This window comes from Meleagris gallopavo, chromosome 1 (assembly GCF_000146605.3).
Source record: "Meleagris gallopavo isolate NT-WF06-2002-E0010 breed Aviagen turkey brand Nicholas breeding stock chromosome 1, Turkey_5.1, whole genome shotgun sequence".
In the NCBI taxonomy this organism is placed as follows: domain Eukaryota; kingdom Metazoa; phylum Chordata; class Aves; order Galliformes; family Phasianidae; genus Meleagris; species Meleagris gallopavo.
The window spans coordinates 44,074,300-44,088,188 of record NC_015011.2 but is presented as its reverse complement, the minus strand read 5'-3'; the positions used below and the strand labels follow the sequence as shown (position 1 = coordinate 44,088,188).

At 44.2% G+C, this 13,889-nt stretch overlaps 1 protein-coding gene and 1 non-coding gene across 2 annotated transcripts in view; one reads left to right on the top strand and one right to left on the bottom strand.

Moving 5' to 3' along the window:
- Positions 1–13,561: 13,561 nt before the first annotated feature.
- Positions 13,562–13,633, bottom strand: TRNAD-GUC. Its single transcript has one exon. It is a non-coding gene; the product is annotated as a tRNA-Asp (tRNA).
- Positions 13,634–13,752: 119 nt separating this feature from the next.
- Positions 13,753–13,889, top strand: part of LTA4H (leukotriene A4 hydrolase) — a 14,489-nt gene continuing 14,352 nt past the window's right edge. The window contains exon 1 of the mRNA XM_031552151.1: positions 13,753–13,872. Within this exon, the coding sequence (XP_031408011.1) occupies positions 13,753–13,872 (120 nt within the window). The remainder of the gene's footprint in view (positions 13,873–13,889) is intronic.

Genomic DNA, 13,889 nt, shown 5'->3' with positions numbered 1-13,889 from the left:
CATCTCACATTTGAATTATGGGGCATCTAAGGACGTATGAGCTCTAGCAGATGATTTTCCTCTTGTTAAGTAGAAATGGTTCAGAATGGTCTCCTCCATGATGTCTAAAGAGATCAAAGCGTCACAGCCTTCACTTCAGCTAGGGAACTAGTAATTACTTATTTTCAATTACTGAGCATCATTTCTTCTGGGCATAGTAGCAGGGATATGTGCAGCTTTTTGTTATCTCCCTGTTTGTGACTAGTCTCTGAGAGTGATCCTGTTTAGTGGATGTCTGATGAAAAGCCAGACGTACTTGCCTGCCCATACCAGCACATTGATCATAAAAGCATAGAAGCATAGAATATCCTGAATTGGAAGGGACCTGTAAGGATCATCAACTCAAACTCCTGGCTCCACACAGGACCACCCAAAAATCAGACCACATGTCTGAGCATGTTGTCCAGACACTTCTTGAACTCCATAAAGTTTGGTGCCATGCCATTTCTCTGGGGAACTTGTTCCACTGCCCAACTATCCTCCTTGTGAAGAACCTTTTCATGATATCCAATCTGATCACCTATTGTTAGCCTTTCAACAAAGAGTTAGAAGAGGCCAGTTAGAAAGCTGTGTTCCCCACACAACAAAATAACAGAGCCATAAGAGGATGTTTGTGACTCTAGGGATGCTCTGTGTGGGAAATATACCCCAGTAATCAAAACAGTGAGAGTCCTGCTCTCAGCACTGGGGTCAGACTGAGCATTGCAGAAAGCTTCATTATGGCTATTCTCTGCACTAAGAACAATTCAGAGCAATCTGAAACAAAATCCAAGTGGGAACAACAACATTTGCCTTCTGCTTTCCAGAACCAAAGGCAAAAAATGATTCCTTCATGAATTAATGTACTGGATATGTTGATGGTTCCCTCTGCTCTCTTTCTGCATTTCTGCTGTGTTTGTATACTGTATTACAATTACATATAAATGAGTTTTATAGGGACAAATTCCATTCCTGAATATTTAAATGGTCAGACTGGGGTGCTATATCTTGTTGAACAGATACGAGATTCTCTTTGTTTCCATACAAAGGCATTGAAAGGGGGTGGAGGAATGCAAAGGAGAATGTGGAAAGATGAGGAAAAAGCCACCTGGAAAGGGCAAAGGGAAATGGAGAGCACTCCATACACAAGCCTACTTTGGCTCATGAATTTAACATGTGTGTAATGTTTCTTACAAGAAATCATGTGAGCAATTTAAAGTAGCCCCTAGGCAAGCCTAATCTGAACAAGCTGCTCTGAGACAAGCTACAAATTGCAGGGCTTAATAAAAAGGATAGGCCAGAATGAGCAAAGCAGAGGATAGCACAGGATTGGGAAAGGACTAATAACAATACCATAACATGAAACAAAGTCTCCATAAGCAGGTCTTAATAATGTGTTATGTCAAGTTAGTAGAGACTGAAAATGAGACATTGGATAAAAACCCTGCAGATTGCTGTGTACACATATAATTGCATGAAAATTATCCTGATACTCATTTCATACCTGTGGAGAGTGACAGAGTTCTGTTAGCTCTGTTATACCACTGCTGTCTTGCACCGTGTCCCTACCATTAGGTGTCACCAGTCCACAGCAGTAGATTCCTGAGGAAATAACTCTAGAAAGTCTGGTCTAATATTGCAAATGTATTTCTTTCTGAAATGTTCTCTGGCAACTCCTACAAAAGCATCTTCCTGGGTAGTAGAATAAGCTACTGCACCAGAAAGAAATAGTCTTGGATGAAACTGGGCAGAGCCCAGTTTTGGTTTAGTGGCTCATAAGACTGAGGTTCAGCTACTGGGAACATTCAGCTGCAACACATTAAGGGCCTGGCCTTTGAGGTGCCTCAATGGCCCTGCTCTTTAGTTCATCCTTCATTCATGGCTGGGACTAAACCTTTACAAGTGTCCCCACTGGGCAACCAGCCAGCACGTGGTATGGTTTGGCTCCATGTTGCTCACGTATGTCTGACAGGCCAGAGTTAGTCCACCTGCAGGTTCACGGAGCCCAAAGTGAAGATGGGACTAGCATTACTAGCTTAGTTTTGTGAATAGAATGCAGTTATAATTATGCTCTCTCTTCTTTGTGTTATGTACAACAATGCTGTGTGACTTCCCCACAAGGAGAGACTGCGCTATAGAGAATAATTAAACACTTAGTAATAGACCAGTTTTGGGACAAGAAAAACAGATTTTGGAAACTACAGAAATATTTGTTAACTGGTCCCCATTCTGGGGCTGGCCAGTAATTTGCTCCAAAACAACACTTTGCTCAGAATTTTTCACCATGAATACAAAACAGTGGCTGAAACATCCACATCATCTGCATCAGACCAGCACAAGTCCAGTTTCTAACAAAGTCTCCAGCAAGTCCTGCACACTGATGGCTCACAATGCTGTTTTTTGGCCCAGCTGCCCGGGGCTGTGCAAGCCCCTGCACCAGCTCAGCAAGTTAAAGGCCAGCCCGCAGGGGGAACACCCACCGGGTTGATCCAACACCTTCAAAACACCAGGATTCACTGGAAATCTGTGGTAGAAGCCTCCTTGTAGCCGGTGTTTGCTTTTGGACACAGACAAGCAGCTGAAGGCAGAACATGAGTCACAATGTGGAGTTAAAAATATTAACCCTCTTTGCTGATGGTGCACTCTCTGTCACGCTAACTGTGGCCACGGTGGCCTGAGGCTTCCTCTTCCTGGTACTAGGAGTGCTGTGCTGGTCTGGCCAACCGTGAGAGCTCCATGGCAGGAGTCTTCTCATCCTGCCTACCACCTGCCTCCCACCACAGATGGAAGCTGAAGTGACCACTGTCCTCTTTGCGTCTTCTTGTTTCTTCAGTGAATTGTATCAAAACAAGTTGCAGAGGCCCTACAATTTGTATAGTCCATACGCCCTTGAGTGGTCAGGCAGAGAAATGGGCTGCCCAGGGAGGTGGTTGAATCACTGTCCTGGGAGGTGTTCAAGAAATATTTAGGTATGGTACTAAGGGACGTGGTTTAACGGGGTTATACAGGCGGTAGGTGAATAGTTGGAGTAGATGATCTTGGAGGTCTTTTCCAACCTTGGTTATTCTAAGATTCTATGACAAAGGCTTTGTAGTCAAAATTGGCACAGCAAGACAAAGGGAAAGGAATATGCCAGCTTGCGAAAATTTGGAAATGAGGTAAAAATCACAAGTCCCACTGGGAGCCTGGGGTTGAGCATGGATGTGAATACCATTTTCCAGTATAGAGTCAGCAACTGGGATAAGCCTTGCTCTGAGCACCACCAATCTCTTCTAGCCACCACTGAGCCCCAGTGGTGTCCTCTGGGGTTTGCAGCCTGCCAGGGGCTGCTCTGGGGATGTAGCCGACAAAGGGCAACCAGGAGCAAATCTTGTCAAGGGCCTCAGCATCTTTTCCTTGTTTTTCCACCTATCGTATTGACACAGGTTATAGAAATTTGAAGTTTATAGATTTCAGGAGTTGGTAGTTGCATCCACTTGCAAATGTTTTAAAGGTGCTGTTAGATCAATGTTTGACTCTTTTGAGCCTGTTTATACTCGCAAAGCCCACAGCATCCTGTGACAATGAGTTTCATGGTCCTCTTGGCTGCATTTGCTTCATACACATATAATTGCATGAAAAAAAAAAAGCTTTTTTTTTTGCTTGCCTGCTTGCCAAAGATTTCATCGGGTACTTCCTCATTCTCATTTTATGAGGAGTGATAAATAACCATTCCCAGTTCATCTTCCCAGACCACTTGTGATTTTATAGACATCTATATTAAAAAATGTTTAAAAATGCATTCCCTGAGCTTTTATCAATGTCCTCATGTAAACCTACAACCTGTTTCACATTACTTAAGTTGAAACTTGCCATGGATATTCTCCAGATTCATATTTTAGCAACAAAAGTAAATATGTCCAGACAAGCCTTGTGTATTGTCGTGTGCATTTGTCTCTCAATACTACTCCCTCCTTTTTACTGCTTAGTAGGAAGTATTTATTTAAAAGAAAACCTGGATGAATACTCCCCTCACCAGACTCTCTCAGGTACTCAGAGTACCTGTGCACAGGGATTTGAGCCAGAGAATTGCCAGCTCTGAGATTTGCTGCCTTGGAATAGGCGCAGGGCAAAATTATACATTAAATGGCAAGCTGAAATGAATACTTGCTGTATCTGCTCACTTCTGCTGAATTTTGAGAGCAGGGCTGTGCAGTGTGAAAGGACGTATGCAGGATTTATTTTTGATAAGATACATGTTTTGGGCCCCAGAGGAAATAGGGACTACTCAGTACCTCTGTGCTTGCTTGTTTGCCCATTTCTAGGATGTATTTTGTGGATGTTTAGCCTCCCTCTGGCAACCCACATGCTGGTGTAAAACTAATGGAAGCTTGGCTTCCATTAACTTCTTGGCTAACTTCTTGGCTAATGGAAGCAGGAAGGGGAAAGGTGCTGGGCTCAGGAGCTGGGGTGTGCACTACATTCTTACCACATCCAAAATCCTTCAGTGCTGACTGTTTGCTCCCCTGGATTGCAGAGGGGATGGGTGCAGGAAAGTCCATCTATCTACTAGCCTTGACACTTTCTAATCCCTTGGCTCCCTCAAAGGTACAGAGGGGACACCAGCCCCCGTGGCCACTCTGGTGCGCCTGAAACCAGATCCTGACACACAGATGGGCTGCCTGGGACTTCAGCCAGAGACGTGCAGAAGGCAGAAACATACAAGACGAATGTATCTGAGTATGTCTTCTGAAGAGGTCTCTCAAATTTATTATTTCCTCTTAGTGAGGCCATCTGAGCCAAATGACAGGAGCTTCTGCCAAAAGGAGCCATCTATCCTTTTTCTTCAGTCCAAGCCATGCAGTGCCTGCCCAACTGTCCTGATGAGGGCAGGAGTTCCACCAGTTACAAGCAGTATTTCCTAACATGCCTGAGGGCTTTCCTGCACTTCCACGCTTTTCTTGTAAAGCCAAAATTTTCAGCTCTGATCTCTTGAGCTTTCTTGGATCTTTTTCTCTGCTAAATATGGTCCCAGATAAATCAGTAAAGACCTTCCTTTTGGTCGTGTGCTGAGGACAACAAACAATCTTTTTAGTCAGCCTTCCACCATAGGAACTTAACCAGTCTGAGACAGTAATGATGCAGCACAAGGTTTTCCCTTGAGTGAGGGATGTGTCCCGCCTATGTCGGCAGAGAAGCCAAAAGGGAGAGGGTGAAAGGTCTGCAGTTCGTAGTCCTGAATAGCTCTGCACAGACACTCTCAAGCCCTTTCTTCTAGGTTCATGGCCTTTCCCCAGGAAGTCTTACTTCACAAGTTTGGAGCTTTACTGTACTACAGGTATCTTAGTGAACCAATCTTGCTTTGCTGAGATTATGAATGGTGGACCAACGCTTCTGCTAGGGGCACCACAGCTGTGGAAAGCTGGATAGATGATGTGCTCCATGGGGTTTTAGAGAAGAGATTGCCACACGAAGAGCAGACTTAATCACGCTGCATGATATGCAATAAGCTGGGGAACAGACAGGAAGCACTTCTGCCATGAAAAAACAGCTGTGAGAAAAACATGGAAGTTGCTGTTGGCATTGTGAAATTATGTGACCATGTCTGTGGCCATTGCCGCCAGCTGTTTTTAGGTTTGGGGCATCCCCATTCCAGACAAAGAGAAGTTTGCTGGCACATCTATTTATGGAGTCTATGACAAGAATGCTGTGCAGGCTATGGTGGTGTGCCTGCCATGAAGCTGAGAGTTCAGAGGAGAAGGAATAGCAGAGATGCCCAAAGAAGAGCATTGAAGAGAGCATTTCATCATAGCTAAGTAAACTGTGAGACTTGCTAACTAACAGCCTAAATAAGGAGAGGCAAAGGCACATTTGGGTTTGAGAAATATGTAGAATAACGAAGTATGAATAAAGTGATTGCTGTAGGAAGAAACATCTTTGAAGTACTTCACAGGGAAGCAATGCAAGACTCACCATTCAGTGATTTTGAAGAAAGAATTTCTCCTTGTCTCTTTTGACTAATGTTTGGTTTTCTTTTTCTCTCTCTTTTTTATTTTTCCCTACTATAACAAAGTATCATGTAATTAAATCTCTTTCACTGTTTACTGTGGAAACTATGGACATAACTCAAAACGGAAATAACTCAATTTTTACAGCTTGGCCTCTAGAAATTGAAGCCAGTTGCTACCAGGCAAAGCCTAACACAAGGGTCACAGGGACAAATTCTGATTTAAAAAAAAAAAAGTATAATTCTTCAGTGCCAGACAGAAAGTATTTGAAATTTGGAGGGACTCATTACACCATGTAAGCAAGTACAGTAATATAAACTTTGCTCTGACGCAACGTCTAAGTCTTCAGGTCACACTCAAAGTCTACACATAAGAGGAGACAGAAGCATAAAATCAAATGGTTTATAAAAATTTCCATTACTTGGTGCTGTGTTAATAGGAGAATTCTGCAGAAAATCTGAATGCAGTAAACTAGGCAGAAGAAGTAAGCAAGCCTTCTGCAACCTCATAAATATATGAGGTACAGAGAGATACTGTCACACTGACCAGAAAGAAGAAAGTATGTGATTACATTTTCCTTCCAAAACCCTAATGGAGGCTTTTGCTATTTAGTAAATATTTCTTCTCCGTTCCACTTTTGAGTAAAGGCACCTGTGGAAGAGATGGAAAGACTTCTGTTTTTTGCCAAAGCCTTTGGGTAATATGGTATTTTCTTGCACAATTACTTAGTTTCAGCTTATGTTCATTCTCTGGTTTGCATTTCTGCTCTGAAATTGGATGTAAGGGATAATTACATCTAGATAATTGCATGCAAAAGGATTGCACATCTTACAGAGGAATCAAAAAGGCTCAAAGAAGCAAATTCAGGTAAAAAGAAAAAGGATGGGCAGGAAATTCAACCTAGCAATCTAGAGATGTAAGCTATTGGTCTGACCATAAGCTCCAGGACCTAGTTACTGCATGTTATACTGAAGCCATTGCTTCACATGGAAGCAGGAGGAGATTGATGTATTTCTGTGCATGTGGGTGGGAGCCAGCATCAGATCCAGGCACAATTAAATGTCCTACCCCTAAAACAATACCATAAGTTTATCCAGAGGTCAGTTTGTATTGATGTACAGGGAAAAGGTCACTTAAAGCTGAATCCTATAAAAACAGACATGAAACCATCTCTTGGAAACCTCCAGATGCTAAATAATAGAAATAAAAGCCCCTTTTGTGCTTGTGGAGTTTATTCTGCAAGCAGATAGCATCCAGGTTCTTTTCAAGCAAAGCACTTATGAACATGCTTTGTGTTAAGTATCTACACCATCCCTTTTGTTTCAGTGGAGATTCTCCGATATTTAAGATTTAGCATGAGCTTGTTTCCTTGGTACCTCAAGGCACAGAAAGGGGCCAATCACTTAGAAGCAGATGCTTTAAAATGAACAATATATATAGACAATTCTGTCTGTACATTAACTTAAGCTGTGTGTGCACTACAATTCTCAGATGGAAAAGGTTGCTGTAACCATCACTGGTAAGTGTGAATAACATGGATGCAAAGAGGAAGTGTTGCCATCCAAGCGATTTCAAAACCTTTTTCAAGGAAAATGTTTGAAAAGCAAAAAACAAAATGCTGAGCAGGCTCAAATTAAGAAAAGATAACTGGATTGCATAGATTTTTGTTGGGAACTGTCCTTTCCTGATCACAGCACGATGACACACTGAGGATGTCAAACTGTACACAGCTAAATAACACTCTCTGGAGAGGAAAAGAAACTTCACCCCTTGAGCGGGTAGAAATGAATGGTGTGTTGAAATGCAAATACAAGCTCTCTAAATTACAATTTTAATGTTAGCTACTTAATAGTATATACCAAAATTCTGGGTTAATGTCTTCAAATATGCATCGTGATTTTTGGATGCTTAAGTTCTGAAATAACTGAGACACTCTATGGTACCTTAAGCAGAGTATTCAAAAGCTGAAGCTCCTCATCCTGGTGGTGTCAGCTGTGTGCATGTCTATCAACATGGAAGGTTTTAAAAAAAGACTGTGCAAAAGTATTTAACAATCAGAAAAAAAGTAGGAAGTGAAAAAAATTACAAAACAGATTCCTTCTGTGTGAAAGGAAGGACCATGGAAATTATGTTTAACAGACCATCTGAAATGTGGAAATACAGCTGTATGAAATGTCTGAAGGCTTCTGTGGTGACAACAGAACTGAGAAACACTCTTTCTCAGGAAAAAAATATCCAGCAGAAATAAAATAGATCTTCTAGGCCTTCTGAAGCTGCTCAAAAATAAATGAAGGATAAACTATTAATAAAACATTGCTTTAAAATATTTTCCACCTGTCTCAGGATCCATTATTGTCCATTCATGTAGAAAAGGCATAAAGTTCTCTTCAAATCATTATGCTTGAATAGTAATAACTCAATACGTTAAGAACTACTGGAGAAACAGTGGACAATTAATTTACCCATATTATAAGCTAGCATAGAAAGAGGCCAGGCTAGTCTGAAGGAGTCTGGAGGAGTCATAAAACTTCAGTATGCACTGGGATTGAATGCCTGATGTTGGCCTGGGTGGTTTTTGATTGGTGGGTATGGCAGCACTGCACCTGGCTTCGATTAGTGTTGCTGTACTGATCTGAACAGGGCTGCAGCAACATGCACCACCTAGAGATGCAGACCTGGAAAACATACATGAAAGGGTTCGATCATCCACTCTTCAGCAGCATGTTGTGCTTACAGACCCCACATCAAGCTTTGTGGGAGATGGCTGCTCCTGGAGGCTGGGGACGCCGTGCTGCCACTGTCATAAATGGTGTAAGAGATTACTATTTTATGCCACTACCTCAAAGCTTGCTGGGGACACAGATGAACAAGTCCAAGCAAATCCTTGACCAGGGTTGAGAAATCCTTCATCTAGAGAACACTGATGGACAAGTCCTGGGCAAGGGTTGCAAAATCCTTTGTCTGAGGGACACAGATAGAGACGGCCAGGGGCAACGAGAGAGAGAGAAACTGCAGATTAATGGCCAGGAAGCAGACTTCTGTGTGGGCTTATCTAGAGGGAGATAGCTCTCTCAGGGGGTACTGCACATGACTCTTACCCAGTGCCCAGGAATGCCACATTGGAAGAAGAAGAAGGATAAAAAGGGGACCTATAACCATGAGATTAGGTTTTCTGGCAACAAATTCCTCATGAAGAAGAAGGGGTTTTCTGACATGGGAAGCCTTGCGACCTGCCTCTCTCCCTGCTGGAACTGCTCTGTGCTGCACCATCTTCCTGCCTGAGGCTGGCGATGCTAATGCTGCTCTTCCCCGAAAGGTTTCTGACAACAGATTCCTCACGATGTGATGCCTGCATGCTGAAGAAGAAGAACAAAGGTGTCTGCCATCAGATCCCTCACTACAGAATGCCTGTATGCATGCTGACGGACTCTCCTGGGCCTGCTACCTGAGTCCTGCTGGCTTTCTCCCAGACTCATCCTGCGGCTTCTTCCTGCTACTTGCTCACTGCCCAAGGCTGGTCATGCTGCTGCTGTTCTCCCTCTGCACTTTTGCCTCGGACCATTGGGATGGCGTGCAATGGGACCACTGCTGGATCCTGGTGGTGACAATCCCCGCTTTATGCAATTCTTGCTTCTTTCCTATCTTTCCTATCGCCATCCTTCGCTTCCCCATCACCCTAATTCCTTTCCTTCCCCATCTCCCTGATTAAGATTTTTAATAAACTGATTGGACCAACATTTGAACCATTGCTTCTTAATCTTAGTTGGAGCGAGACAAATGGGTGCAGCCCCACAGTCCCATGTGAAGCAAACAGAGATGGTGGCAGTGCCCATAGACCAGCTGTTGTCCTTATGCAGATGTTTTCCCAGGAGCAGATCCAGGGCTAGTCCCATCATAGGGCTGGTGGGGGGCAGGCAGGCCCTTTGTGCTCAAGGAGACTGCAGCACCCATTAGACTTTGAAAATACTGAATTTTACAGCCTCAGAGGAACCATTTTGCTGCACATCTTATAATACTAAGAGAGGGTGGAAAGCCCTTCAAACATGCCTGTTGTTCTGCATTCACTACAGAAAAAACTCCTGCCTTTCATGGCATTTTCATCATCCCTTCTGCCCCTGTGATTATCAACCATTTTTTGAATCAAAAGAAATAAAAGCCAAATAATTTTATCAAAAACAGCAAGCCATTATTATTTCAGGGTTACTTGTTTCTTGCTTTAAATGTACTGACACATATGAAGAAATACAGCAACCACAACTCTTTGACCGTTGCAAAATTCAGAAGTTTTGGTAACAACAGACAAACCTTTCCTGAATGATACCCATACAACACAGTACAGCGGTACCCAATGTGGTGTATGTCTTCCTGGGTCTGTTCTTTCTATCAGTCCTGCAGAGTATTTATAGAAATACTTTTTTATTCTGCTTTAACCAAACTCCCTTTATTGATTAGGTTCTTTCTGAGTGACAAAGCAATTAGCATGTTTTTGGCAGCTCATTATGTTTATGTGTGTCCTAGAACAATTAATTGCCAGAACTTATTTTCAACTTGGCTTAAAACATGAATTTATTACTCTCATTTTCAAGTTTAAAAGGTCCCTTGGAGAAACCAACAACATAAAACTCCCTAGTTCTCATGAATCCATGTTTCCTCATTACTAAATTGGAGAGGTGTGGATTTGAAGGAGGACTGTTCGATGGGTTAGGAATTGGCTGGCTCGACGCAGCCAAAGGCTTGTGATCAATGAATCTGTGCCGGGGCAGAGGACTGCCACAAGTGGTGTCCCTCAGGAGTCAGTCTTGGGACCGGTGCTCTTCAACATCTTAATCAATGACATAGACGATGGCATGGAGTGCACCCTCAGCAAGTTTGCAGTTGACACCGAATTGAGTGGTGCAGTCGATACATTGGAAGGAAGGGAAGCCATTCAGAGGAACTTGGACAGGCTGGAGAAATGGGCCCAAGGAAACCTAATGAGGTTCAATAAGGCCAACTGCAGGGTGCTGCACTTGGGCCAGGGTAATGCCAGGTATTTATACAAACTGGGGGAAGACCTCCTTGAGAGCAGCCCTGCAGAGAAGGACTTGGGGATCCTGGCGGACAAGAAGCTGGACATGAGCCAGCAGTGTGTGTTTGCAGCCCAGAAGGTCAACTGTGTTCTGGGCTGCATTAGAAAAGGGATGGCCAGCAGGGAGAGGGAGGTGATTGTCCCCCTCTACTCAGCTCCTGTGAGGCTCCATCTGGAGTACTGCATCCAGGCCTGGGGCCCCCAGTACAGGAAGGACGTGAAGCTCTTGGAGTGAGTCCAGAAGAGGGCCACTAAGATGATCAGAGGGCTGGAGAACCTCTCCTATGAAGAAAGGTTGAGGGAACTGGGGTTGTTTAGCTTGGAGAAGAGAAGGCTCCCGGGAGACCTCATTGTGGCCTTCCAGTACTTGAAGGGAGCAGATAAACAGGAGGGGGAATGGCTGTTTGCATGAGTGGATAGTGACAGGACAAGGGAGAATGGTCTTAAACTGAGACGGGGGGGTTAGATATTAGGAGGAATTTTTTCACACAGAGGGTGGTGATGCTGGAACTGGAACAGGTTGCCCAAGGAGGTTGTGGATGCCCCATCCCTGGAGGCATTCAAGACCAGGCTGGATGTGGCTCTGGGCAGCCTGGTCTGGTGGTTGGCGACCCTGGACAAAGCAGGGGGGTTGAAACTAGATGATCATTGTGGTCCTTTTCAACCCAGGCCATTCTATGATTCTATGAATCATTGATTCTATGATTCTATGATTCTTATAACACAAAGCAGTTTCCAACATTTGCAAACAACTTTTTTTGCTTTCCAAAAATCTTTTTGACAAAAGTTAATTGAAAAGTTTGGCAGAGTTCAGCACACATACAAGGCATGTATTTAAACATGCACATGGATACAACACGCTGAGGATGGAAAACTCAGAGTTCTAAACACCTACAGTTTTAGCATGCCTCAACAAGGTGCTCCAACCAGGTGCAGCTAATGTGCAGAGGCTGAAGCTTCCCAGGCACTTCTGTGCCACCACTCTGCCCCATCTATCAGCAAAGTGCAAGGTTTGCTTCCCCGCCTGCTCATGTCTTGCTGGTTTGGCCAAGCTTCCCCCACAGCTGTGAGACCAACACTGTGGCTCTCACTGAATGTTTGGTAAGGTGAAAATGGGCCAGCTTTGTAAAATCGTGCACAGCGCCCTTCCTTTTACCTTTGCCCTCGCTTCAAGGAGACTGGCTCTCTAGGACTGCAGAAGCTACTTGTGTCTTGCGTAGCTCTGCATGTGCCCTGCGTAATGTAAACACAGGAACCCCAACTAAGCAGTTCTGGAAGTGCTTGCAAGACTTTTTTATACCTGTAAAGCATTGTCAGCATATTTCTGTTTGTAAGGAATTGCTCTTCTAATCCGTTATTGCTTTATGACAGCTGAAATTGCCTGACTTGATGCCAACATACATGAGCTACTAAATAGTTCTTAGATCTTATTTTATGGTCCATTCTCAGTTTTGAAATAAACAGATAAGCATTTTCTTTCAGCTTCCAATGACATGTGTGTGGATTTTAAGAAAAGGAAGCGGGCATGGAAGAATATTTAGACACTGCAAAACAGAGATCAGTTTTTGTTCCTTCTGCAATACACGCAAGCAATAGGCCTGCTGAGATCCCCTTCTTCTCCTGCTGGGTTTACTTCAGTCAGTCTGCTTGGATGCTCTAGAGCAGGTTTGTGCAAAGCTCCTGTGTGCCTGGAGAAGATGCTCCCCTCTTCCTTGCATGTTGCTTGCACTGTCCTCTCAAGGCTGCCCCCGGCTGAGGCTGTGAGGTGCTCCAGTAGGCCCATGGCCTTCGCCTTGCCGTGAACCACAGTTTGGGGGTTATGCTCTGCAGCCTGCATTTCACACCCGTGGTTTCTGCAATGTCCTGCCAGGAGCAATCATCATGCATTGCCAAACCCTGTGTCAGAACTAATCTTCACTCTTACCACATTTATGTCCAAAAAGCAGACTCGTTGTTCACGTACAATAGGTCAATAATCACACGCTCAGGAGAAGCTTTGCTTATTTATCTCAGGTTTGCACAAGCCTGGGTGCTTGGTGTTTTCCCACAAATCAAGCACACAAACAGCACTACCTATCTACGCTGTACCCGTACACAAAACTTGCGCAGTTAGTAATTTTTCAAGCCCATCCTCTTTACTATTAATTAGTCATTTACATACAACTATAACACTACTGACTCAATATTTGTATGCATGCTCAGGGAAGGGCTTTCACCTGCAAAAGCTGTTTGAGCTGTTTAAATACGAAAGTACATTCCCACATGCTGGTTCAGATAAGCAGCTGAGCAGGCTGCACCACAGATCAGGCAGTCCATCCAGTCCTGATAGAGGTGGGCAGAGAGGACTGGAATATTTTCTTCTGTACATATCTGTTTCCTGAAATTGTGGTTCTATTGCAGGGGGCTTTTATTTTTTCAGTAGCTGCAGCCTTGATTTCACACAGCATTACTTTTTACGTCGAAGGAGAAAAAAAAAAAAAATTCGTACCTCCCCGTCGGGGAATCGAACCCCGGTCTCCCGCGTGACAGGCGGGGATACTTACCACTATACTAACGAGGACCTGTACGGGGAAGTTTCTCGCAGCTACCACTACATCCCTTTCCCGTGCGCTGTGCCCTGCTCCCATTGGTTCGTTTACGTTTTCAGGTGCGCCCCGCCTCCCTCTCTCTTTTCCCGCCATGCACTATGGGAATTGTGGTTCTCCGCGCACTGCCGAAGCGCCCCCCCGACGGAGCGCAAAACCACGCTTCCCAGAGCCCGCCGCGCCGCCCTGCCCCTGCCCTCGGTGGGCGGGGCAGGTGACGGCGACGGCGGC